The sequence below is a fragment of the Eimeria necatrix genome, genomic scaffold (assembly GCF_000499385.1).
Source record: "Eimeria necatrix Houghton genomic scaffold, Enh_scaff86, whole genome shotgun sequence".
In the NCBI taxonomy this organism is placed as follows: domain Eukaryota; phylum Apicomplexa; class Conoidasida; order Eucoccidiorida; family Eimeriidae; genus Eimeria; species Eimeria necatrix.
The window spans coordinates 38092-62183 of record NW_013651780.1 but is presented as its reverse complement, the minus strand read 5'-3'; the positions used below and the strand labels follow the sequence as shown (position 1 = coordinate 62183).

Here is a 24092-nt window from a genome sequence, read left to right as displayed (position 1 = left end):
TACACCCCAACACCCCGCTCGAAACCCCGCCGAGCGATCACCCAACTGCTGCATTCCCCCCCCCCATTAACCAAAAGCAGCTTATTTTTCTCGCCAAATTCCACTTTTTATTTAATTCAAATTGCAAAGACATTCAAAGAGGGCTCGAGGCCGCGCAACTGCGAGTTTCCGCTAGTGCAGAACCCCCGCGCAGCGCATCGCGGCACTCCTCTGCCCACTGAAAATGCACGAACTGCCTCCCCCACTTCTCCCCGAAAAGACTTCACTGAATTTCCACTTTTAAAAAACACCATTTGAATTTATTTTGCACTTTCTGTCCGTCTTTGGCCGCCGCGTCAATCCTCGAACTCCCGCCGGCCACCCCCCGGGCGGTTAGACACTCGCCGCACTTGCCCGCAGACTTTCTGCAATGTTTCGCCACTTTATTTCTTCTTTATTTCTTCAAATTGAATTTCTTTTGCTGCCGCCAACTCCTCCAAACTAGGAGAGGAGAAACGGGGCCTTCTTGCGAGCAAAAAGCTCCCCACAGGAGCAAGTGGAGCCCCTTTAAATCGCTTTTTTAGAACTGTTTTATCTGTGATGAGACATTAAATATGCCAAAGTTTGAACTTATTCAAAAGTTTGCAACTATTCGTTTCCTCGCTTTTGCTGCTGCGCAAAAAGAAAAAAAAGTTGGAGCCAAAAATGCACCAAAGTGCAGAACTCAATCGCTGTTTAAGTATCTTTGTCTTCAGAACGAAACATAAAAGATCACTATTTATTTATTTATTTATTTGTTTGTTTGTTTGTTTATTTAGTTATTATGCATTTATTAATTCATTTACTTATTTATAAAACTGGAAACGCGCAGAAGCCGGAGCTTGCTGCACCAAATAAAGAACTGGAGTTGCTGCAGCTGCTTCAACGAGACTACTCTATTTGCAACTTTAAATTGCAAATAATATTTCCATTTCTTTTTTCAATTAAAGTTCTTTGAATTGAAAATCTTTTTCAAACAAACTTGACTGCATGCATTTGCCGCCACAGAAGTCTACTAATATTTCGGACTCAGAGCAAAAGTAATATTCATTTCTAAAATTTGCAAAAAGAAAAAAATAATTTTAAAACTTGAATTGCTTTTTAGCCCCAGCAGATTCTGCTGCAGCCCTTCAAGTTGTTGCGAAGTTGCAGCAGATCAGAAATAATAAATTATTTAAATTATTTTATGCAAAAGACATGCATGCACTGCTTGTGAAGCTTTCCACTGAAGAGCGGCCACTAACTTCAATTAAAAAGTTCAAATAAAATCTTTTCAGTTTTTAAAAACTTCAAATGTTTAAAGTGCACGCAAAAGTCGCTAAAGGCAGCGCCGGCCAGGCCGCTGTAGACGCAGTCTAGCTAGCTAGCCAGCTAGCTAGCCAGCTAGCTAGCCAGCTAGCTAGCCAGATAGCTAGCCAGCTAGCTAGCTGGGTCATTAAACAACAATAAATGCATTTTGGTCTTTTCTACTTCGAATGTGTTTGCTCTTCATTAGCAGATGATGTTCAATAAAAAGCCAATAAGGCTGTCGCGGTTTTGGGAGGGACAAAAGAAAAACAAAAGACAAAACAAGAGACAAAAAGAAAAGAAAAAGAGTCTGAGACAAACAAAGAAAAGAAAAGAAAAAAAGAAAGAAAGTCTGAGACTGGCAAGTTGAAAAAGAAAACTGGCGAAGTCCACAAATAAAAACGCATGCACTTGTCCAGGTGCACGGCGGAAACAAAACAAAAGTGGAAATGAAAGTGAAATGAAAGTGCAAATGGTGCAAGTTTTGTTTTTGCACGAACGCAGACGCAAGTGTACGTACACCTGAGTGCAGCAGCAAAGCAGCTGCTGCTGCTGCTGCGCTGCTGCGCGTCCCGGGCCCCTTGAAAGCGCAGCAAGTCCTCGAGACAGCAGCAAAAGAAGTTTCAAGAAAGGAAATAAATAAATGAACAAAGAAGAGCTCTTGGCTGTGCACTGACAACCCCGTGCATGCATCGCCAGCTGTACGTACACCCCGTGCATGCATCGCCAGCTGTACGTACACCCCGTGCATGCATCGCCAGCTGTACGTACACCTCGTGCATGCACGCGCATGCACAAACTGAAACATTACATTAATGCAAATAAATTAATGTACACATCCATTAAAACTGGCAACAACGCGCACGGGACAGCTCGCGAACCGCGGGCGTTCAGGTGTACGTACACCCCAGCTCGCGCAGCAGCAGCAGCAGCAGCAGCAGCACAACTCTCTAAAGTGCTGCTGGGGGCCCTAAACTCGACAGCAGCAAAAAAGGAGACAGAAGCATTTGCTGCCTTTCTCCCTCGCGGGGTTTCGTCTGAGTTCCCGAGGCCCCGCCCCAGCCCGTTTGCTGCTGCTGCTGCTGCTGCTGCTGCTGCTGCTGCTGCTGCTGCTGGCAGCGAGCAGCAGCGGCCGCCGTGTCCCTGACGGCGAAGGGGAACTCGAAGGCAGCAGAAGTCCTTCCCGCTGCTGCTGCAGCTGTCGATACAGCTGAAGCCTCGCATGCATGCGCTCCACTTGCTGCTGCTGCTTTTATTTCTTTTTGCAATTCACTCCATTTCGAAGTTGGAATTGGAGGTCTCCCTGAGGGGCTGCTGAGCCTGCAGGGGCACTCCGCGTCGAGGCTGTCTGCTGCTGCTGCTGCTGCTGCTGCTGCGGCAGTTCGTGCTGCAGCGGCTGCGCCCGCCCCTGCTGCTTCTGCTGCTGCAGCAGAAGCTGCAGCAGCAGCAGCCCGCTCCGTTTGCTGCTCCGGCGCGTAACTTGTCTGTGTCCTTTCTTCCCATTGAGCAGCAGCAAGAGGAGGAAATGGAGCAAAAAAGGAACGCGAAACTGTTTTCAAATCCGTGTCTGCTGCTGCTGCTGCTGCTGCTGCTGCTGCTTCGCGCTGCTGCTCCGTGTCTGCCGCAGCAGCAAACTCAGCAGCTGCCTTGCCCTGCGCGGGGCTAGCTCGGCCCTCGCCGCCGCTCCCGCCGCCGCCGCTGCTGCTGCTGCTGCTGCTGCTGCTGCTGCTGCTGCTGGCTGCCACGCGGAGCTTCTGCTCGACATGCATGCGGATTTGTCTGTATTTTTCTTGAGCTTGCTTCGAAGCTGCTGCTGCTTTTTCTTCCAAAGAAGAGAAGCAGCAGCAGCAGCAATCCGCCCACTGGTGGTCGGCTATGAACTTCCCCAGCCGCTCCACCACGCTCACGCCCAGCACCGACTTCTCTGCTGCCTGCGCCACTGCAGCCTGCAGCAGCAGCAGCAGCAGCAGCAGCAGCAGCAAGCGGCGCATTTGAGCAGCAGCAGCAGCAGCAAATCACCGTCAGCAGCAGCAGCAGCACAAAACCGCCGTCAGCAGCAGCAGCAGCACAAAACCGCCGTCAGCAGCAGCAGCAGCAGCAGCAGCAGCAGCAGCAGCAGCAGCAGGAGTGCTTACGTTTTCGACGGCCCTGTTGACTGGCAGCCCCAAGCCGGAGACTCTGTAAGTGGCCTTTTGCCTGTAAAGAGTTTGCTGCGGGTTTTCCGGGTGCGGCAAATACTCGCAAGTTTCTTCCACGCGGAAGAAGGAAGCAAACGTGAAGTTGCACGACCTGAGCAGCAGCAGCAGCAGCAGCAGCAGCAGCAGCAGCAGCGGCAGTGGCACGGCAGGAAAGCAGCAGCAGCAGCAGCAGCAGGTGCAGCAGCAGCAGCAGCAGCAACAGCAGCAGTAGCAGGAAATCAACAGCAGCAGCAGTAGCAGGAAATCAGCAGCAGCAGCAGCAATAAATCAGCAGCAGCAGCAGCAGCAGGAAATCAGCAGCAGCAGCAGCAACAGCAGCAGCAGCAGGAATGGGAAGTGTGGGAGTTGAATGAAATCTGAATTGAAGTGAAATGAAATTAAAAGAAGTTTTAATTTTACTTCAGAGTCAACTTTTTTTCCTTCAAAGAACAAGTCGCCTGTTCAAACGCGTAGCCCACGGGCGAAGCGCCGAAGAACTTCTGCACCCATCTGCAGCAACACAGCAGCAGCAGCAGCAGCAGCAGCAAATCGGCAGCAGCAGCAGCAGAGAATCAGCAGCAGCAGAAGAATATCGGCGGCAGCAGCAGCAGAACGTCACATCAGCAGCAAATCGTCATCAGCAGCAGCAGCAGCAGCGCGTTTTCCTCGCCGCTTTCTCCGCTGACGCGAATCCAAAAGTGCAGCAGCAGCAGCAGCAACAGCAGCAGCAGCAGCAGCAGCAGCAGCAGCAGCAGCAGCAGCAGCAGCGGACTTGGGGCACTGGTACTTGAGAGAGAGCAGCCTGCGGCAGGAGAACTGCTGCTGCTCCGTGTCCAGCAGCAAATCGAGAGTGTCGACGCGCAGCACATGCGGCTGCAGCTCGTTGGGGTATTTGACCCAAAACGCCGACTGCAGCAAACAGCAGCACTGCAGCAAACCAAAAGTCCACTGAAGCAGCAAAACAATTATTTTAATTATTTCCATTTGCATGCAGAAATTTATCCTTGAATTTGCATGCAAACGAAATGCCGCCACAGCAGCAGCCAGCAGCAAGTGCAGCCGCCCGAGCAGGAGCGATACGAAGTGCTGCTCGAAGTGCCGCTGCTGCTGCTGCTGCTGCAGCCGCCGCTGCTGCTGCAGCCGCCGCCGCCGCTGCTGCTGCTGCTGCAGCTGCTGCTGCAGCAGCAGCAGCTGCTGCTGCTGCAGCTGCTGCTGCTGCTGGCATTTGGCGAAGCCCGGCGGGCAGAAGCAGTGGATTTGCAAGAGAGGAATGGGAAAGGCAGCTCACTGTGATTGTGTCCCAGTCATTGTGGAACACATGTTCTTTTTGAAATAAACGCATTGCAGCCTCGCAAGCTTGAAGCAGCTGTGGCGAAGTTGAGGCTGCAAAGGCAGCATGAGTCAGTGCTGAGTGGAAACTTGCAAAAAGAAGAACGGCAGCAGCGGGGCTGCAGCAAGGGGCCTCGGCGCCGCCGTTTCAAGCCCTTAGCGGCATTAATAAACGAGAAAACACTTTTATTCAACTTTAGAATCTCCAGAAATCCCGCAAAGGACGGATAATGCACGAATTCGAGGACAAGTCTCGCCGCCGCCCGCCGGCCAAAGCGCCTACAGCGGCGATCCGTGGAAGTACGGCGAAAACCCCTTCGCCAGACGGCGCGGAGCCATTCCCTCGGAATATTAAAGGTTTCCGTTCGCTTTTTAATTCACTAGAAAGCTGAAAAACGAAAGCGAGAGGGGAAGACGGCCGCAGAGGCTGCTGCAACACATGCGGGGTCTGTCCGCAGCGTAGCGGCCGCAGCGGGAAAGCGGGTGAATTTTGCAAGCGCGAACTGCAGCAACAGAAAAACTGCTTCTATAATAAGAAAAAAAGGAAATTTACGCAAATTGACGAGGCAGTGGCGGCGCAAAGTGCTCAGAAATGCCGCTAGGGCTGCCGCGGTGGGCCGGGCTGGCAGGGGCCCCCATGCTTCCGTTTGAGTGACCCACAAGGCGGAAAGCTGTTTTGAATCGTGATCATTTCCTCCTAAATGTCTTGAATTCATATTAGTTTCTTTATTTACCTTTAATTTTACTCCTTTAAACTCTCCTTCCCCCACAGACACTGCCCGCGAGGCTGCCCCCGCAACGCCTCGTTTCTTAGCTCTTCTGTCTGCAGCAGACGCCCTACTCCTTTGTTCTATTAAATAAGGATCAGTAACAAAGTGTAATCTACAATAATGAATCCGTAATGGCTCAAAAAGAAGAACAACTGCAGGATCGCAGCGAACGAACAGTGGGCACCAGGCCGGAAACTCGGTTAAAATTGGCCCTGGACATGCAACAACTGTGCAAGAAAAACGGAAAGTTAAAACGAATTGTTTAAACTTTGCAAAATGTGCTGAGGCAGCTCTGAAGCCGCATTTGGAAAGCTGATGAAGACAAACACGAAAACCTCCACATGCAGAACACCCGCCACAGAGAAATGCTCCTGCCTGTGCAATATATTGATCCAATGTATTGATCCTCCTGTACAATATATTGTGTACAAGCACACGAATAGATTACCTGTAGAGTATATTGTATGCATTGACTATATATTGTGTACATTTATACGAGGCATACAAGAATAAGAATAGATCTACCTGTACAATATATTGTATGCATCCACCTGTACCATATAATGTATTAATGTACAGTATATTGCATACATTTACATAAATGATATATTTTATACATTTATAGTACTTATGTACAGTATATTGTACACATTTATGAGGCATAAAGGCATACGAAAATGGCCGCGATTTAAAAGTTGCAAAAGAATGGGCGAGCAAAGGAGGAACAAAAACACGGCCAGCGGGCGGTGAGGCCCGGGTGTGATCTGAACTTCAAAAGCCACAAAAATGAATTAAAGAAATAAAATAAAACAACAAAATGAATTTTAAAAACTTCTGGGAATTAAAAAACAGATGGAAAGCTCAACGAACATCCGGGAAACATGAATGCATGCATGCGGCCAAGCAGATGCCGCCCCTCGCATTAACAAATAACATAAATAAATAAAAAGCATTTAAACATCGAAGAAAGACGTTTTAAAATACGAGGCACTTCAACTCGAAGAATTATGACAAGTCCATTCATTTCTCGAAATGTTTGAAAACTTTGCTGCAGTTGTTCGCAACTCTGCAGGGCCAGTGGAGTGCGTGAACTCCTGCTGGAAAGCTACAACTAGCTGGAGCTGGAGTTTCGAAAATGTTTCAAGTTTGGCCAAAACTGAATCTGACACTGTTTCATGTTTTCGTGGATTTGTTGGTGCAGCAACATCAAGGAAAAGTCCCCCGCTGTTATCAGCGCCCACAAAAGAGCCTCGCAGCCGTCAACTGCCGGCCAGAGGCGAGAGGGGAAAAGAACTGTTGCCGAAGAATTTAAAAACATGAAAACACCAAGAGCTTTTCGACCTGCTGTACAGACAGTCCAGGAAGTGGCAACACGCTCCAGGAACTGGCAACGCGGGCCGCAGTCATTCGCTTTCCATTAGTTACTTTCATCTAGCATTAAACTCAATTAAGATATTCAATCTTTCGGCTTTCAAGGGTCCCGACCCCGAACGGCGACACATTTGCTGCTGCTGCTGCTGCTGCTGCTGCCGCGCAGCAGCGGCGCCCTCAGAGCACAGTGCAGCGCGAGAACAGAAAAAGACGGAAAAGCGACGGAAAAGAAACGGAAAAAGAAACCAAACTTCCCCAATGCAAATAATGAAGCATAAATGCCAATTAAATGCATCTTTTTCATGTTTATTTTCTGTTTTTCTTCACCACCGACCCGTCATCGGAAGATTCACATTTGCAAAACAGTCCGACGAGTCTGTTGTCTGCACGAAGACGGGCAGATGGCCAGCGCCGCCGGCTGCAGCAAAAGCCAAAAAGAAACAAAAAGAAACAAAAAGAAACAAATAAGTTTTTAAATGCAGCAGCAAAAAAAAGAGAAACAAAACAAATAAGTTTTGGAATGCATTTCCGTTTTCACATTTCCTCTGGTGACACTGGTGGCCCGGAAAAGAAGCCAAGGCAGCCAAATCCGTGGCCAGAAAACGAAGCAAATTGACCCGCATTGCCTCAAAAAGTCTAAAATAGTTTTAAATAGTTTTAAATAGTTTTAAATAGTTTTAAATGTTTCAATTTGGATTTGCAAAATGCCAAAAAACCCACCATTGCCCCCGTACGTCTCGAGCTGAACTGTCTGCGGCATCCGCACAGCGTAGGCCAGCCAGCCGTTGCCGCCGTCTACCGGCGCGAACGGCGCCACTCCTGCGAAACGAATGAAAAGAAACAAAAGAATTAATAAATGAAACAAATAAATAAAATAAATAAAATAAAATAAATAAAATAAATAAATAAATGTTGAATTTCGAAAAAGGAATTCAACCAAGTCCTGAAGTTCCCAAATCGGCAACAGCGCCACTTATTTCCGTGCACAGCGCAAAAGACCCGGAAGAAACTATGTTCCATTTCGCCTCATTTTGCTCCATTTTAACTCATTTTACTCCATTTTAACTCATTTTAATCCGTTTTAACTCATTTTAATTCGTTTTATTCGAATCTGTTGGACTAAATTGAATAAACTCGACTAAACTGCGCGAAACTGCGCGAAATTCGGCGAAGTTCGAGTCAAGATCGCCCGCAATACCCTTCTTACCCGCCAAGACCACGGCCTCGTAGCCCCTTTCCAGCCACACTTTGAAGCTCCAGCAAGCGTACATTAAATACAATTCAAAAACAAGTGCAAGAGAGGCCACTACGAGGACCATCACAACAGCAGCATTTGTTTCTTTGACAGCAGCAACTTGCGCGGCCTGCAGCGCCCGCTGCTGCTGCTGCTGCTGCTGCTGCTGCAGCTTTGCTGCTGCTGCTGTCTGCGCGGCGTCCGCAGCAGCGCCGCTGCCTTCCCGCTCCTGCTGCTGCGCTTCTTCTGCAGCCGCTCCGGCCTCTGCTGCAGCTGCGCTGGGCTCTGCTTCCGCAGCTGCAGGCTTTGGTGCTTCTGCTGCTCCTGCTGGCGCTGCTGCTGCTGCTGCTGCTGGCGGTGCTGCTGCTGCTGCTGGCGGTGCCGCTGCTGCTGCTGGCGGCGCTGCTGTTGCTGCTGCTGCTGCTGGTTCTTGCTGCGCAGCAGTCTCCGGGCTGGCCGAGGCCTCGCTTCCTGCTGCTGCTGCGGCCGTTTCTCCTGCTGCTGGGGCGTCTGCTGCAGCAGCAGCAGCAGGTCCGTTTGCTGCAGGCTGCAGCTCTTCTTGCGTCTTTTCAGTTTGTGTTTTCTGCTGCTCATTCCCCCCTGCTGTCGGATTTGAATTGGGGGCCCCAGCCGCAGCTGAGGGGGCCCCTGCTGGGGCCCCTGGCTCCGCTGCTTGCCCCTGTGCTGCGTCGGGGGGGCCCCCCGTCTGGTCCGGACTTTGTGCGGCTTCTGGCAGTGGTTTAGTTTCACTAGTTGACTCTTTGTTGGCTTCTTGCTGCTGCTGCTGCTGCTGCTGCTGCTGCTGATTTGCTGCAGCGGGCTGGGCCGCAGGCGCGTTTTCAGGTGTACGTACACCCCACGGCGCGGGGTGCGCAGGCCCGGCGTAGTTGAGGACCGGCAGCGGCAAAGTGGGCAGCAGCGAAACTCGGGAAATGGGGAGCGGGAAAGCAGCAGCAGCAGCAGCAGCAGCAGCAGTTGCTTCTTGCCGCAGCATGCAGACGCGGACGCTGTTTTCCACGTGGGCGTTCAGCTGCGGCTTCAGCGCCAAGCCCAAGACCATCAGCAAACTCAGCAAAAGAAAAACGTGCAGCCGCCACCCCAGGAGAAAAAGAAAGACTTTTGATCTTTTCAAGTCGAAGTTCGCGGCGGAGCGCCACGAGAAGATCGCTGCAGGAAAGCGGCAAACAAACAAGTCCGAACACGCGATTCGGGCCAAAAAATGCGACTCAAAAACATAAAAAAGAACTAAAAACAATTAAAATTGAAGTTGTGACGAAAGCATTAGTGCGAATGCAGAAAACGCGGTGCGCGGCGCGGCCGCGGCGCCGCTCGGGTGTACGTACACCTGAAGAGGTGCGCGTACACCCGAGCTGCCGGTACAGCTGAGCAGGTGTACGTACACCTGAAGAAGCGGCGGAAAGCGCAGGTTTTGCGCGGAGTTGTATTTAGTTTTATTTTGTTTTGAATTACCTAAAAGGGCCATGAAGGCGCCGACGGCGAGGGTGCAGTTGTGGGTCCAGTTGCTGACGATGGGGAGGCAGAGCTTCTGCATCCAGTTGACTGCGAAGAGAATAAAAACGAAGAAAACTAAAGTTGAAACTGCAACAAAGTGGGCAATGAAGTCCATGCCCCGACTCAGCGTCAGGCGGCCCACGCCGAAGGTGATGGTGGGCCGCAGCAGCCCCAGAAACTTGGGCAGCCCTTCGGGGTACAGCACTGCAGCACTTGCTGCTGCTGCTGCTGCGCCTCTCCCGCTGCTGCCGGCGGCCTGGCTTTCCGGGGCTGCTGCGAAGGCCGTGAGGGCCCCCGCGCGCGGCTTCACGCCGGGGGCCTCTGGGGGCGCGTCCCCGTAGGCGTCGAAGGGGTTGCTGCTGCTGCTGCTGCTGCTGCTGCTGCTGCTGCGCGCCTGCAGCGGCTCCAGCACTGACGCCGGCATTTCCGTCCCGCTCGAAGATAACTCCGCCTGCGGAGACAGTCCATTTCCGCTGCCTCGCTTCGGGAAGATCGCAGGTTTCATTCTGCAGAGGGAAGACCCCGGGAGGCTGCGGTGTACGTACAGCTCGGCCCAGCAGCAGCACAGCAGCAGCAGCAGCAGCAGCGCGACGCCGACCGCCGAAAGCGGCTTCCAAACCCCAACTCGGTGGAAATTCAAGAAGAAGTCAATAAAGTGTCTACTGAAATTCCAAAGAAAATCAATTTCGCATGCACCAAGTGTCTCAACACCCGCCGTTCAACTTGAGTCGGCGGCTCGGCAGCCCCTGCATGCGCGGGCCGATCTCGCTGCTTTCCGCCACTTCACCGACTTTGGGGCTTTCTAAGCCTCTCCGAACATTTAATTGCACATTTATTTCCCTTTTAAAACTCAATTGCGGGAAATCTCGCAGGCAGCGGGCGGCACACTCCCGCAGCAGCAGCAGCAGCTGCTGCTGCTGCTGCTGCTGGCTGCTGCCAGCCATGTCCTGGGCAAGATCTCCCCAAGGGAGCCGCTAACTCCGCCCGCATGCGTTTTGCGCATCAGAGACGGGCCATTTGAGCTTCACCCTTAATTCTTAGGAGTACAGTACCCTGGGAGGCCCCCTGCAGCAGCAGCAGCAGCAGCAGCAGCAGCAGCAGCAGCAGCGCAGAGGAAGCAGGTGCAGCACCTGCGGAGTCCCGGGTAGCAGTGTAAAAGGCACGGGGAAGGGGAGACATAGGGAAACGGAAGCAAAACAAAAAGCCCCTTGTGCAGCAAAAGGCTGGCCCTTAGCTTTGCTGCTAAGAAAGATCAACTCAATTAATCCTTTTGCTGCCAATGCGAAGGCTGTGGAGGCCCATTTCCCACACACAGCAAACGGATGCAGGGGAGGCCCTTAGAGGGGCCCCTTAGAGGGGCCCCTTAGAGGAGCCCCTCAGGGGGGCCCCTTAGAGGGGCCCCTTAGAGGAGCCCCTCAGGGGGGCCCCTTAGAGGGGCCCCTTAGAGGGACCCCTTAGAGAAGTCCCTCAGGGGGGCCCCTTAGAGGGGCCCCTTAGCGGGGCCCCTTAGAGGAGCCCCTTAGGGGGGCCCCTTAGAGGGGCCCCTTGGCCTTTAATTGCAGAGATAAAGCTGGAGTTGTTTGGCATTTAGCCTTCAATAATGAGCAGCTTTTCCATTCTCTTGCAAAAAGCAAAAAAGAAAGAAAGTTTATAATGTGGAGCGGCTGAGTGGCTGCTGCTGGCTGCACCCCATGTGTGCATACACCGCACAGTGTATGTACACCCCAGCAGCGCCTCAACTGCAGCAAGGCAATTCAGAAAAGTCCAGAAACACTCAAATGCTGCTGCTTTCTGCAAATTGAAGATCTGCATGCATCTTTGCAAAAAGAAGACGAGAAATAATTCAAAAGAAGTGTTTTAAAGGCACAATTTGAAGGTTAATTTCAACTTGAAAGAAAACTGGAATTTCGCTAAGTCCGCAGAGTGCAGCAGTTTGAAAACAGAAAGTCTGCGTTTTCTCCGAACTTGAGTTGAATGGGAAATTAGTTTTTTTGGACTTGTTCAAAATGCCATTTAATTAATCAGCAAGTGGCTAGCTGCTTAGTAACAGAATTAAATGCCATTAATCAAACTTTAGAAGTCTTTGTCTTGTTTCTTTTACTGGCAAAAGTGGCAAAGTGCAAAAGTGCAAAAAAGGGACTTCATTCATGTTTTTAGTTTTCCAACTAAAAACATGAATTGGAGCTTTCAAGTGCACTTAGGCTCGTGTGCAAACTTGAATATTTGAACTTGAATATCTAAAGGTGTTCTTTCTTTCTGAGTTCTGAATTTTTGAATTCAAATAATGCCAGAGTGCCTCTCAACACTTCTCTCTCCACCGTTTTTCTCTTTTACTCTTCAAGTGCCCTCTCTGTGCCTTTTTGCTCCAGTTTAATCAGCTGAACACTTTTCAAGTAAAGTGCTCCGGGCTTTTTGCTGCACTTCCCCGTTGGCAATTTCAGCTTTGCTGCAGCGCCGTCTATTAGAGCTGGCGGCAGATAATAAGGAAAAGCAAACAGAGAAAAAAGTAAAACAAAAGATTCTTTTAAAGCTTTGCAAATAACTGAAGTTCTAAGACACAGCAGGTGTGACGGGCTGCAGCAGAAGTCCCAGTTCAGTGTGTGCTAACGTGTCAACGTGTGACGGGAAAGTGAAGTACTTGAGGGCCCATCGAAGCCTCCAATTGAATATTCGAAACCAAAATATTAAATATAAATAGTTTAGAATGTTTAATTTGAGAACTGGGACAGAGAGCAGCAACTTTTGCGCTGCTTCCTCGCTCGATCCTCAGTGGTTTCTGGTTGACCGGCCACGCGAAGACCCGGGAGGCACAAGTTGGCGAAGTCGGAGCGGATCTTTTGTTTTTAATAGTTCATATTTGGAAAATAAAAAGGGAAGTTCTCCGAAATTAAAAAGAAGGAAAGCCGAGAAGGGCTTCTGTGTGCCGTAGCAGCAGCAGGCGCATGTCACGGCGTCGCTCCGCCAGCCCGAAGTGTCCATACACCTCGGGACGCCGCCGCGATCACTGCTGTTCAGTTTCCCTTTCATTTTAATTCGAGGGGAATAAAAAAGGGTTTAAGAGGCCCCTGAAAGCGCATTTGCATCTTTTGCATTTAATTGCGACACCGCGGAAGCCAGCTAGCTCGAGTGCCGCACTCGCGGGCTTCGCCGGATTCTCCCCTTCCCTTTCGAATTTCAGAAACACTTTCTCATTTAAATTGAGTTATCTTCTTTAAATTGAGTTATCTTCTTTAAATTGAGTTATTTGTTCTTTGAAACTTCCAAACGCAGCAGAAGCTGCCCCATCAACGCAAACACCAACTGCTGCAGCTGCTGCAGCTGCGCCTCTGCGCGTTTCCGATTTCTGCAAACTCGCAGGTCCTCCATTTGCCGCTAAGTTCCATCTCCGCAGCAGCAGCACCGCAGCAGCAGCAGCAGCAGCAGCAGCAGCAGCAGCAAGAACAAGGCGGATTGGCGCAGACACTGGGGGGGACCGCTTCGGCTGAGGCTGTTTTGCTGCTGCGCGGTGCCCGGCGTCCGCTGCTGCTGCTGCTGCCGCCGCTGCTGCTGCCGCTGCTGCTGCTGCTCCGCGGTGTACGTACACTCCGACGCGCGCCCAGGGCTCACGGCCCGCCGCTGCAGCAGCCCGTGATGGTCGCAGAAAGCCTCCAGCTGCCGACTGGCGCCCCCTGCGCTTCCCGCTGACAGTTTTTTTGCATTTCTGCTTTTCAAAGTTCTGCTGCTGCAGCAACAAACCAGCAGCAAAATGAAGTGGCGCTGCTGGGGCCCTGGGCTGGCGCTGCTGTGCGCACTGGCAGAGGGCCTGGTAGCGGGAGCATCCCACGAGCAGCAGCAGCAGCAGCAGCAGCAGCAGCAGCAGCAGCAGGAGGGCGCGCATGCAGCGGGAGTGGCAGCAACGCCTGCTGCTGCTGCTGTGCTGACAGCCGTCAGCAGCAGTGCGGAGCCGCTGCAGCTCGCAGGAAATGGAGAAGTCCTTTCTTCCGTCACGAAGCAGCAGCACGTCCGGCCCTACAGCGGCGCTGTGCCGCTTTGCAGAAACTGCTTCGGGAAAGACGGGCAAAACTGCAAAGTTTGTCTCCACGGGGAACACGAGTCGAGCGTGAGTCCACTGGCGCAGCAAAGTCTGCACAAAAAGAAGTATTAAAGTGCCAGTTTGCAGCAATGGCAGTGTCAGTGGCAGCAGTAATAGTGGCAGTAGTGAAAGTGGCAGGAAGTGCGCGAAAGATCTGCACGTCGAGAAGCACGTTTGCCGGAAATTAAGAAACATTCAGAAATATTCCGGAAAATTCCGCAGTTTGAGAGAATTAATTAAGTGAACGGCTGCTGGCCGACGGGGGCTGAGGTGTGCGCGCGTGGGGTGTACGTACACCTGCTTGCGCTGCGTGTGCAGTTCCTGATGCCCATGACGAGGGCGCGGGAAAGCGCGGAAGATGAGACTTTTGCAGCTTTGGAAACGAACCACAACGCAGTGAAAAACTTAAATACAACCTTTTACATGAAAAGGGGAGAAGGTCCTTTTGGATCTCTTGGAAACAAACCCACTGACACGAAAGCCGGCGGCGCGGGCGCCACGAGCTTTTTGCAAAACAAAGCAGCAGCAGATACACTCGATCTCGAACTGGGACTTGCTCAGACTTCTGTGCCCATCATGCAAATGAAAGACGTAGGCCTTCAACTGGGGTTTTCAGACTCGGGGTTGGGTTTTTAGTGGGGTTTCCTTAGCACTAGACTGGATAGAAGAGCTGCGGCTTCCCTTTGGCTTGTCTCAGCGCTGCCTCTCTTTGCAGTTTCTTGCAGTAGATCCTTTTCTTCGTTTTCTTGCTTGTTTTTGCTGCCTGAGAGGTGACTAGAAGGAAGCAGCTGACGCCACTTAGGTTATTCCGTGATTGAATTGAACAGAGTCCGCAGCCTCGTTAGTTTGTTGTTTTTGCACTGAGTCAAATGCACTAAGTCTTTTCTTCTGTTTGCTGCTGCAGAGCCAGTACTGCGGAATGCTGGGCATTGGGACTCCGCCGCAGTGGGTCCACCCGATCTTCGACACGGGCAGCACGTGAGTTGCAGCAGAGCTCAGGAACAGAGGGCCGAAACTAAGTAAACTTTGTTGAAAATAGTGGCATTATTTGTCGATTAATTGGCTTTTTTTGCTAATTTTCCGTAGAATTGATCTGAAATGCACTTAGTGGTGGCATTATTTGTCGATTAATTGGCTTTTTTCTGCTAATTTTTCCCCAGAATTGATCTGAAGTGCACTAAGTGGTGGCATTATTTGTCGATTAATTGGCTTTTTTTGCTAATTTTTCCTAGAATTGATCTGAAATGCACTTAGTTTGTTAGTTAGTTTTGCTGGGTTCGCAGGAACTTGTGGGTCGTTGGCTCCAAGTGCGAAGACGACACTTGCACGAAAGTGAAGAGATTTGACCCCGAGAAGTCCTCGAGCTTTCAATACACTTCGCCGCCAGTGCACTTGGACATCACTTTCGGCACGGGGCGCATCGAGGGCTCCACGGGGGTGGACAACTTCCAAGTGGGGCCGTTCACAGTCAAGGGCCAAACTTTCGGACTTGTTGAAAAGGAAGGAGGCCACAACCAACACGGAAACATCTTCAAGGTGGGCGGGGCGGGAGTTTGGGTTCAAGTTCAAGGGAAGGAAAGTGTTGGCAGGCTTTGTTTGAAGTTCAAAAACTTCTAACTGGCACTCTTAACACTTCTCTTCTTTGAAAAGAGTCTGAGTTCAAGTTCAAGAACTTCAGACAATGACTCTTAACTCTTTTCTTCTTTGAAGAAGAGTCTGGGGTTCAAGTTCGAGAACCTTCAAACAATGACTCCTAACACTTTTCTTCTTTGATGAGAGTCTGCGTCTAAGTTCAAGAACTTCGAACAAAGACTCTCATCAAATTTTCTTCTTTCACGAGAGTCTGTGGTTGGAGTTAAGGCTGTCTGCTTTTGGTTTTTTGGTTTTTTTGGAGGGTTCGAGCAGCTGTCGCTGGCCATTAGTAGTCCATTTGTGGGGCTGTGCATGCATCTTTTTCATTTGTTGTGCACAAGTGTTTGTGTTTGCTTTCAGTCCATCAACTTTGAAGGCATTGTGGGCATGGGCTTTCCAGACATGTCCAGCACCGGCGCCACGCCCATCTACGACAACATCATGAAGCAGGCCGATCTAAAGCGAAGCGAGTTCGCCTTTTACGTAGCAAAGGACTCACCAGTAAGTCCATGAGGTCATATTTTCCCTGAGAGCAGTTCCTTGTTCTTGGCACATTATATCTTGGGAGTAGTACGCATGCAGGCAGCACAGTTGTTCATTCAGATTGATGGTTTATGATGTTTGTTCAAGACTGATGGCAGTGCTGGAGATGCAAGTTGGATGCCACAGTCGTTTTGTTTATATTTATTCGAACTGGACTGGATGTGCAACGTTGTCCTTAGGTGTCTGCTTTATTTTTCGGGGGCGTGGACCCGCGATTCTACGAATCCCCTATTCACATGTTTCCCGTGGAGCGCGAGCACTACTGGGAAGTGGCATTAGATGCAATTTACGTTGGAGACAAGAAGTTCTGCTGTGAAGAGGGCACGAAAAATTACGTCATTGTGGACTCGGGAACGAGCTTCAACACCATGCCGGGAAACGAAATGCGCAGCTTTCTGGAAATGATACCCTCACAGGTGCTGCGCGGTGCTTGGGCAGCTAGCTAGCTAGCCACTTGAGTAGCTAGCTAGGCAAACAAGTGGCTGGAATCTCGGGTGGACAGCTAGCTTGTGGAATAAAAGAGTAGCCTGTTGCTGCAGCTTCCTAGTTTGTGCTGCTGACTCCCTGGAAGGCTTCTGCGTACGCCTGACTTGTAGTCTGCAGAAGTTGTACATATATATATACATACATATATATATATTATATATATATATATATATATAATGCATCTTGGGTTTGCGTTTATTGTTTGTTTTTGCAGGAGTGCGGAGACGACGACTCGTTCCTGAGCAGTTACCCCGACATAACTTACGTCATAGTGCGCAGACCGTTCAAGTTGCACATATCGAGCTGACTAGCTGCTGCAGTTGGTTTTTCGCTGCTGCGCTGCAGCAGCAAAAGCCCAAGTGCTGCTGCGCTGCAGCAGCAAAAGCCCAAGTGCTGCTGCGCTGCAGCAGATCGACTGCGTGGCAGTTGGAGCTGCAGCAGCAAAAGCCAAGTGCTGCTGCGCTGCAGCAGAATTTAGCCGGAGTTCGTTTTTCTTTGCTTCGCAGGGCGGCGTGAGCTTCGTCTTGAAACCCGAAGACTACCTCGTGCGCAGCAAAACCAACTTGTGCAAGCCGGCCTACATGCAAATCGACGTTCCCTCGGACTTCGGCCACGCCTACATTTTGGGCTCTTTGGGGTTCATGCGGCACTTCTACACTGTCTTCAGACGCTCCGACGGAACCACCCCCTCCCTGGTAAGTCTAAAGCTGAACTTAGACTGTTCAAGTTGCACATCTCGAGCTGACTACCCTAAACCCTAAACCCTAAACCCTAAGCTCTGAGCCCAAGAGCAAACAGGCTGCAGAGCCTATTTGTTACTGTCGCAGCACAGCGGCAGTTTTGGGGCTTGCATGCACTTGCATGCACTTGCATGCACTGAGGCAGAGACTCGCAGGCGCGGGGTGTTGCATTTTTTGTGCAAAGTTTGCAAATATTTGCAAAGTGGAACTTCTGTGTTTTCAACATCCCCGGGTGTTGCATTTTTTGTAAATTTGCAAATATTTGCAAAGTGGAACTTGTGCGTTTTCTGCACAGGTGGGCATTGCGCGCGCCGTGCACAGCCCGGAAAACCGGCAGTTTCTGCAGCAAGTGGTGAACTCTTATCCCTCGGGGTCATTCAAGACTGAGGACATTTTGGCATTCGAGAGAGGCAGCAACAGGCTGCGGCCCGAGCTGCTGCAGGAGGACTCAGCGCTGCGGGCGCAGCACACGACTAAGCTCTGAAGACTGCATGCAGAGCCCGCGGGAGCGGAACGCAGAAACTCTATAATAATGTGGCAACTGCAGTCACTATTTGTGCAAAGTTACGCAAATCTGTCCAAGTGCGCAGGCAGGGAACTCCGCAATTTGAAGTGAAGAAGCAGAGAAGTGAAGGCGTTGCCTGCGGCGGCGCGGTGTCGTGACACCGCGCGTCGCGGGGTGTCACGACAGCAGCTGCGTGCAAGCTTTGCAGGCGCGCACATTTCAATGGCAGTTGGAACTCCGCGAGTAGGACTTGTGCGCATTTTGCCACTTTGCCACTTTTGGCTTTTTCTTTTCGGATTAATGGCCACTTAGACCGCTTTGCATGCGGCGGGCGTCTCGCGGCTGTAGTTACACCGCAGGGCAGCCGCTGCGCAGGGAGCGAAAACCCCATTTGAGCGGTTGTTTTGAATGTTCATAATTCCAGTAAATGCAGAAAGTTAGAGTTTTTGCTTCAGCATGCAACAGTAGCTGGCTCTGCGTTTTTTCAGAAAATAATATCTTTCAAGTTGCAGCAACGGAGAGCCCTTTGTGGGCGACTTAAGCACTGTACAAGGGCCCGGCGCAGAGCGCCCCTGCAGCCAGAAAAGAGTTGTTTGCAAATTCATAATGGAAATAAAATGAAGATGAAATGAAAGAAAACAACCCACCTTCGGGACACCAGTTTGCCAAGTCTTCCGGAAGTTCCAGTATGACGGATGCGTCTTTCCCGAGCTCCGTGGTGGCGGCCTGCATGCAAATTGTCAAAAGAAAAAAAAGAAAATTTTTCCAAGACAAATAAATACCTTAAGCTTTTGCGACAGCTGGGGAATTTGAACCTGCGGGACCCTGAGAGGCTGCTGCATGCATGCAGGAGTTTCAAAAAGACTTGCAAGAGCCCCCACCACTTCACGTCTCCTGCGGCGAAGTCCGCGGGAAATAAAAATTCAAAAATGGGACTTGTGCAAAAAAGACGAACCGACGAAAGTGCCGCGGAACTTGGCCAGCCCGCCTCCAGCTAAGAGTCCCGCTGCGCCTTGGGCTGAAGCGGCATTTCGAATTGCAAAACTTTATTAATTATTTGTTTTAATTTGATTTATTTCCCACAGTCTTCATAGCCCTTAGGCCGCGCCTCCTCCAGGTCCTGCTGCTGCCGCGTGAACTTGACGGGTTCCTGCCCCTCGACGCCTGCGGGTTGCGGTGTACGTACACCCCAGCTCTGCACACTGCATGCACTGCGCACCGACAGTCACGCTGACGTCTCCCATTTGTTCCTGCACATTGACAGTGTACTCTTGGCCAGCTGCGGGCTCTTTGGCTCGCGTTTGTTCGAAAAAGGACTTCTTTTTGCCTCACTTTGCACTCGGAAAGCTCCTATGGATCCCAAATTAATTCTTTCTCCGTTCTTCACGCGCACCAGACTCACGCCGCCGCCGAGGCGCAGCAGAACTGCCCAGAAGTTTCTTTCCCCCACTCCGCGAAAGAGAAGTCCAGCCTCTGTGGCTCCGTGGAGAGAAATCGAACTTTGAATTTGAGTGCCTTGGCAAAAGAAGTCCCGCTTCATCAACGCGAAACGCGAAGACACCCGCCGCGGCAGAAACAAGTTGAACGGGAATGCATGCGGGGGCTCCCGGGCCTCCTGCGAGCTCGCGAAAACTATAGTTTGGTGGGGAACGTCGTAAGACCAGCCAGGCGCCGGCAGCCAGTCTGCAGCGAGCTGCGGGGGGCCCAGGCGGGGGTCCAGCATCCACCGCGGGCAGCCGCCTTTCTTGAACAGTCTTTTGTACTCGGCCGGCTCTTGCGCGGGGAAGAAGACGTTGGTCACGAACGTCATCAAATCTATTTTGCTCTTCGTCTCCGCAAAGCGAAAGCGGCTGTGAGACGCATCCGGGAAAAGAAGAAACATCTGCGGATTCCGTCGGAGGGCCAGCGAGCGGCGACTGGAGTAACCAAGTACATTTGAGTGTACCGCCACCAGAAAAGAAATGGCCAAAAAAGGCCACGCCAGTTGAGATCCCATTACAAATTTGGAAAAGGATAAACACGAAAGCCCACTGCCTTAAGCGCCACCAAAACGGCGTTTGCAATTGGCACAGATCGGGGTGTACGTACACCTCAGTTTAGATATGAAATGGCTTTCTGGGCACACAAGAACGCACCATTTAACTGAACTTCGCGGAATATTAAATTGAATTCCCTTTTGTCAAATCTGTAGGGCTTTTTTCTTCCATTCGTTGCTTTATTGAAGCAATCGCTCTGCACAACACGCTCCTCCTGCGCGCCCGAAAACGGATCGCTACTTCCATCCCATGGGTTAACTGCTTTACTTCTTCCAAACCAAATTTGCCCTCCCGCTTTATAATTTGTTTATCACGCAGAATTTTCAAGTCTTCCTCTTCTGTTGTGCTGAACTGTTCAAACACAGCGTGCTGTAGGAAGGAAACCACAAAGCCCATCGCTCTCTGAAGACAAACCCAACAAGCGACCGCGGAGTTCATTCAGTCTTCATCTTTCGCACTCCCTCAGCAGCTTACAAAATACTCTCAAAGTCAAATCAAGTAGTAAAGTGCGTGAAGTTAATTGGACTTTGCCGACCTTGGAAGCGCATGCCGATCCGCTGTTCTCCCCTTCTGCTGATGAGTCCTCGAAAATTGCGTTTTCCGTAATTACCTGCATACACAAAGCTAGCAGATACATTAATTAGTACAAATTAAAGAAATACACACATATATATATATAATATACACATTATATATAATATATATATTATACATATATATATTATATATATGCAGCAAATAAGTTAAAACGGACCTTCGCTGCCCTTAGGAGCCGCTCGTCAGGCCCCAAGTCTTCTTTAACTGTCACGAAAGGGTTGTACTTGACTTGGGGGGCCCCGCAAGTCTTCACATCTGAAAACCTCGGGAGTGCCAGTCCCATCTTAGTTAATTCCTGGACTGCAGTTTGGCCCAAAAAGCTGAAGTCATCCATCAGCAGCAGCACTTCCGCGCCCACAGCGCGCAGCGCAGAGTACACGCGTTGAGGGGTAAATTCCACTGAGACCTTCTCGTGGCTGAGATGCACGCAACAGAAATATGGATGTCTTGATGCATGCATGCATGCATGCATGCATGCATGCATGCATGCATGCACATATACACCATGCATGCATGCATGCATGGTGTGCATGCATGCATGCATGCACATATACACCATGCATGCATGCATGCATGCACATATACACCATGCATGCATGCATGCATGCATGCATGCACATATACACCATGCATGCATGCATGCATGCATGCACATATACACCATGCATGCATGCATGCATGCATGCATGGTGTATATGTGCAAACGCACGTTAATGTGAGTCGAATTCATTCATGGATTTGCATGCTCTTGCGTGCGTGCGAGTCCTGTATCTTTGGACTTATCTTTTTTGAATTAAGTGGGACTTTTAACCTGCAGTTCTAATTCTTGATAACTACAAAAAGTTATCTTCTAAACTGAACTGCACTAAGTGCAAAAAGTGACGCATGCATGCAAAAAGACGGTCACTTACGCAGCTAGAAAAACCTACAAATGTACTTGTGAGTTCTCAAGAATTAGAACTGCAGGTTAAAAGTCCCACTTAATTCAAAAAAGATAAGTCCAAAGACACACCTAAAACTCTCTACTCCTTTTGTTGTAAAGTCTTGCTTTAGCTGAGCTAGTTGCTGCTGCTGCCAGATCTCTGCATGCATTCTGAGCTGCTTGCTGCTGCTGCCAGATCTCTGCATGCATTCTGAGCTGCTTGCTGCTGCTGCCAGACCTCTGCATGCATTCTGAGCACGAACGACGACGACGGTCTCCTCTGCATGCATTCTTAGCTGCTTGCTGCTGCTGCCAGATCTCTGCATGCATTCTGAGCTGCTTGCTGCTGCTGCCAGACCTCTGCATGCATTCTCACGGGTTTTTCGCAGGAAGCAGTCCGTAGTTAAGCAGCAGCGTGGGGTTGTCGAAACTCCCGAAGGAAACTTTTATCTCCTCTCCAGCAGCAATGTCACGGGCAGCCACCAGCTCTACAGACACGCCACTTGCCCCAAGGGGGGCCCCCGGGGGGGCCCCCTCAGGGGCCCCCTCGGGGGCCCCCGTGGAATCCCCCGTGGGGGCCCCCTCGGGGGCCCCCGTGGAACCCCCCTCGGAGGCCCCCGAGGGCCCCCCTGAGGGGGCTGCCAGGGGGGCCCCCAGGGGGGCCCCCGGGGGCCCCCCCGGAGCTGCATGGGCCTGGGGGGGCCCCGCGGAGCCGCGGGCGGGCGCAGCAAACCTGAGGGTGGCGTTGGCGGCCTCGGGGGAGTGGCTGCAGCAGTCGAGGAGGGGAATGAAGGCGAAGTCCCCCGAAGGCAATTTGACGGAGCGAGCGGCCACAGTTGCGAAGGCCTCGAGGAGCTGCTGGAAGAGCTGCGAGCGCTGCAGCAGCGCCGCGGGCCTGCGGGCCCGGAGGCAGCGGCGCAGCGCGGGGCCCCACAGGGAAAACGTGCACGATAATCCGTGCAGGCGGGCCACGGCGGCCTGGGCTATGGGGTGCTGCAGAGCGCGCAGCTCCTCAGCAGTCCAGAAGAGCGGAATGGACTTGCGGGGGGGCGGCAGCAGCCGCAGGTAGAGGCCCCAGCCAGAGAGCAGGGGGGCCTCTGGGGGCCCCTTCGCGCTGGGCGGGGCTTGCGGGGCCCCCGGCACCAGGCCGGCCTTCCGCAGCTCTTGAAACAGAGCCAGCAGCTGCGCCAGACGCAGCTTCCCAGCCCAAGTTTCCCCCAGACCCAGCTGCTGCTGCTGCTGCTGCTGCTGCTGCTGCTGCTGCTCTGCAGCCCCGCCCGCCGCCGCGGGCAGCTCTTCGAGCAGAAGGCCTGCGACGGCCTTGAGGGCGGCGCTGCTGAACTGCAGCTGCGGCGGCACGCTGGCGATCAGCTCGCCGCGTTCGTAGCGGCGAAGACACAGCAGCCGCTGCTGCGCAGCAAAGCCCGCTGCGCAGGCGAAGCTGTTGGACTCTGCTTCGAAGTGGGACTGCAGGGCCAGCCCCTGGACGTCCACAGTGCCGCCGTGCGCAGCCAGCCACTCTTTGAGCTGCAGGAAGGCGGCGCTGGCTTCGCCGTCTGCTGGCGGGCTGCTGGTGCTCGCGGCGCCGCGGGGGGGGCAACGCAGCCCGTTGTGTCTCAGAGAAGCAGAATGCAAATGTTGTTTCTGGAAAGAAGGCCAAAATGAGGGGCTTGGCGCCGTTTGGAAGCTGTTCGAGCCGCGAGGAGTCGGCAACAGCCAGCAGACAGTGAGCAGGCTCAGAAGACGCATGTCCACCCAATTAAGTCATTCCGAAGCTCTGGAAAAACACTCCGCCACAGGGAACAGCCTCACTGGAGAAACTGTGCAACTTGTTTCAACAGCTTTCAAGAAGAGGCAGCGCGGTGACAACCTGTACACACTGAGGTCTCCAGACTGCGTCGGCAACCCATGCGGGAAAAGATGCTGTGAGCCGCTGTGGATTAACTCAAAACTGTAAACGTGCACTAAAAATTTAAGCGCATTTTACTTAGGACTTTTAGAAGCAAGGAAACGCTGCTGTGCGCAAGTGTGCATGCATCGTGGGGCCGGTGGTACTTGAATCGACATCGGCTCCTCAACTCTGCCTTTTCTTTTGTTGCTGTATTGGCCAGAAACAGGTCATTTGTAAGCAAAAGGCACTAGGTATTGTTGCTGTGCGGTTGAAGCTCGATTTTTTCACCTGGACATAGAGGACTTCATTTTCTCGTACCGAAAATGGCTTCCCTAGAGGAAACAGCGAAGATGTTTCAGAATAAATTCGAGAATATGATAAAGGAAATTACTATACTCTCCTTGCCTATGCAGAAGAAGTCGTTCCAATGCTGCGTTTCGTGCTTCGATTCGCACAAGCAAGATCCTGAGAAGATAGCTGAATGCATCAACCAGTGCCACGAGCCCAGCCAGTCCTTTAACAGAGTCCTACAGCGAGAAGTCGAAGGCCTCCAAACCAACATAGAAAGCTGCCAGAAAGTAGGATTCATTGTGTCGGCGTGTTTTCCTTAGCCATAGGCCGGAGCCATAAACCAATGAGAGGCTACAAAGCTAGAGCCAGAGAAGTCAGATTCGACGAACCCTAAGGTCGATGGTCAAGACTTGAGCAGCTACATCTGAAGGCACGAGTCGCAAGGTAATTCGCGTATATGCATGGAAGTGTAAGAGGTGATGTGCTCTGCTCCGCTGTTTTGTTTTCCAGATTTGCTTCAACCGCCTGGCCCCGAAGCTTGAGGGAGCTTCGTCTCAAACGGAAAAGACAGCCATCGAACGGGAGAAAGATGAGTGCTTTGTGCAGTGCTTTACAAGCAACATCCCTATCATTGCGGAGATCAGAGACCGCCTGAAACGGCGAATCTAGTGATCGAGCT

At 51.5% G+C, this 24092-nt stretch overlaps 6 protein-coding genes across 6 annotated transcripts; 2 read left to right on the top strand and 4 right to left on the bottom strand.

Moving 5' to 3' along the window:
- Positions 1–2255: 2255 nt before the first annotated feature.
- ENH_00080350 (MSF1-like conserved region domain-containing protein, putative) lies at positions 2256–4824 on the bottom strand (the record flags this gene model as incomplete). Its single annotated transcript, XM_013577768.1, has 5 exons — positions 2256–3251; positions 3441–3594; positions 3903–3992; positions 4255–4391; positions 4771–4824. The coding sequence occupies 5 exons, from the start codon at positions 4822–4824 to the stop codon at positions 2256–2258; spliced, it is 1431 nt and encodes a 476-aa protein (XP_013433222.1).
- A 2451-nt stretch (positions 4825–7275) lies between these two features.
- ENH_00080340 (hypothetical protein, conserved) lies at positions 7276–10203 on the bottom strand (the record flags this gene model as incomplete). Its single annotated transcript, XM_013577767.1, has 4 exons — positions 7276–7370; positions 7673–7771; positions 8160–9353; positions 9657–10203. 4 exons carry the CDS (start codon positions 10201–10203, stop codon positions 7276–7278), a joined length of 1935 nt encoding a protein of 644 aa, XP_013433221.1.
- Positions 10204–13443: 3240 nt separating this feature from the next.
- On the top strand, positions 13444–17655 carry ENH_00080330 (eukaryotic aspartyl protease, putative; the record flags this gene model as incomplete). Its single annotated transcript, XM_013577766.1, has 9 exons — positions 13444–13797; positions 14089–14361; positions 14675–14748; positions 15054–15306; positions 15763–15903; positions 16125–16361; positions 16646–16702; positions 16938–17126; positions 17467–17655. The coding sequence occupies 9 exons, from the start codon at positions 13444–13446 to the stop codon at positions 17653–17655; spliced, it is 1767 nt and encodes a 588-aa protein (XP_013433220.1).
- Positions 17656–18599: 944 nt separating this feature from the next.
- Positions 18600–19558, bottom strand: ENH_00080320 (hypothetical protein, conserved; the record flags this gene model as incomplete). Its single annotated transcript, XM_013577765.1, has 2 exons — positions 18600–18694; positions 19009–19558. 2 exons carry the CDS (start codon positions 19556–19558, stop codon positions 18600–18602), a joined length of 645 nt encoding a protein of 214 aa, XP_013433219.1.
- Positions 19559–19835: 277 nt separating this feature from the next.
- ENH_00080310 (hypothetical protein, conserved) lies at positions 19836–22980 on the bottom strand (the record flags this gene model as incomplete). The annotated part of the gene is made up of 4 exons (XM_013577764.1): positions 19836–20114; positions 20248–20322; positions 20467–20725; positions 21608–22980. The coding sequence occupies 4 exons, from the start codon at positions 22978–22980 to the stop codon at positions 19836–19838; spliced, it is 1986 nt and encodes a 661-aa protein (XP_013433218.1).
- Positions 22981–23445: 465 nt separating this feature from the next.
- On the top strand, positions 23446–24082 carry ENH_00080300 (hypothetical protein, conserved; the record flags this gene model as incomplete). The annotated part of the gene is made up of 2 exons (XM_013577763.1): positions 23446–23700; positions 23924–24082. 2 exons carry the CDS (start codon positions 23446–23448, stop codon positions 24080–24082), a joined length of 414 nt encoding a protein of 137 aa, XP_013433217.1.
- Positions 24083–24092: the final 10 nt, after the last annotated feature.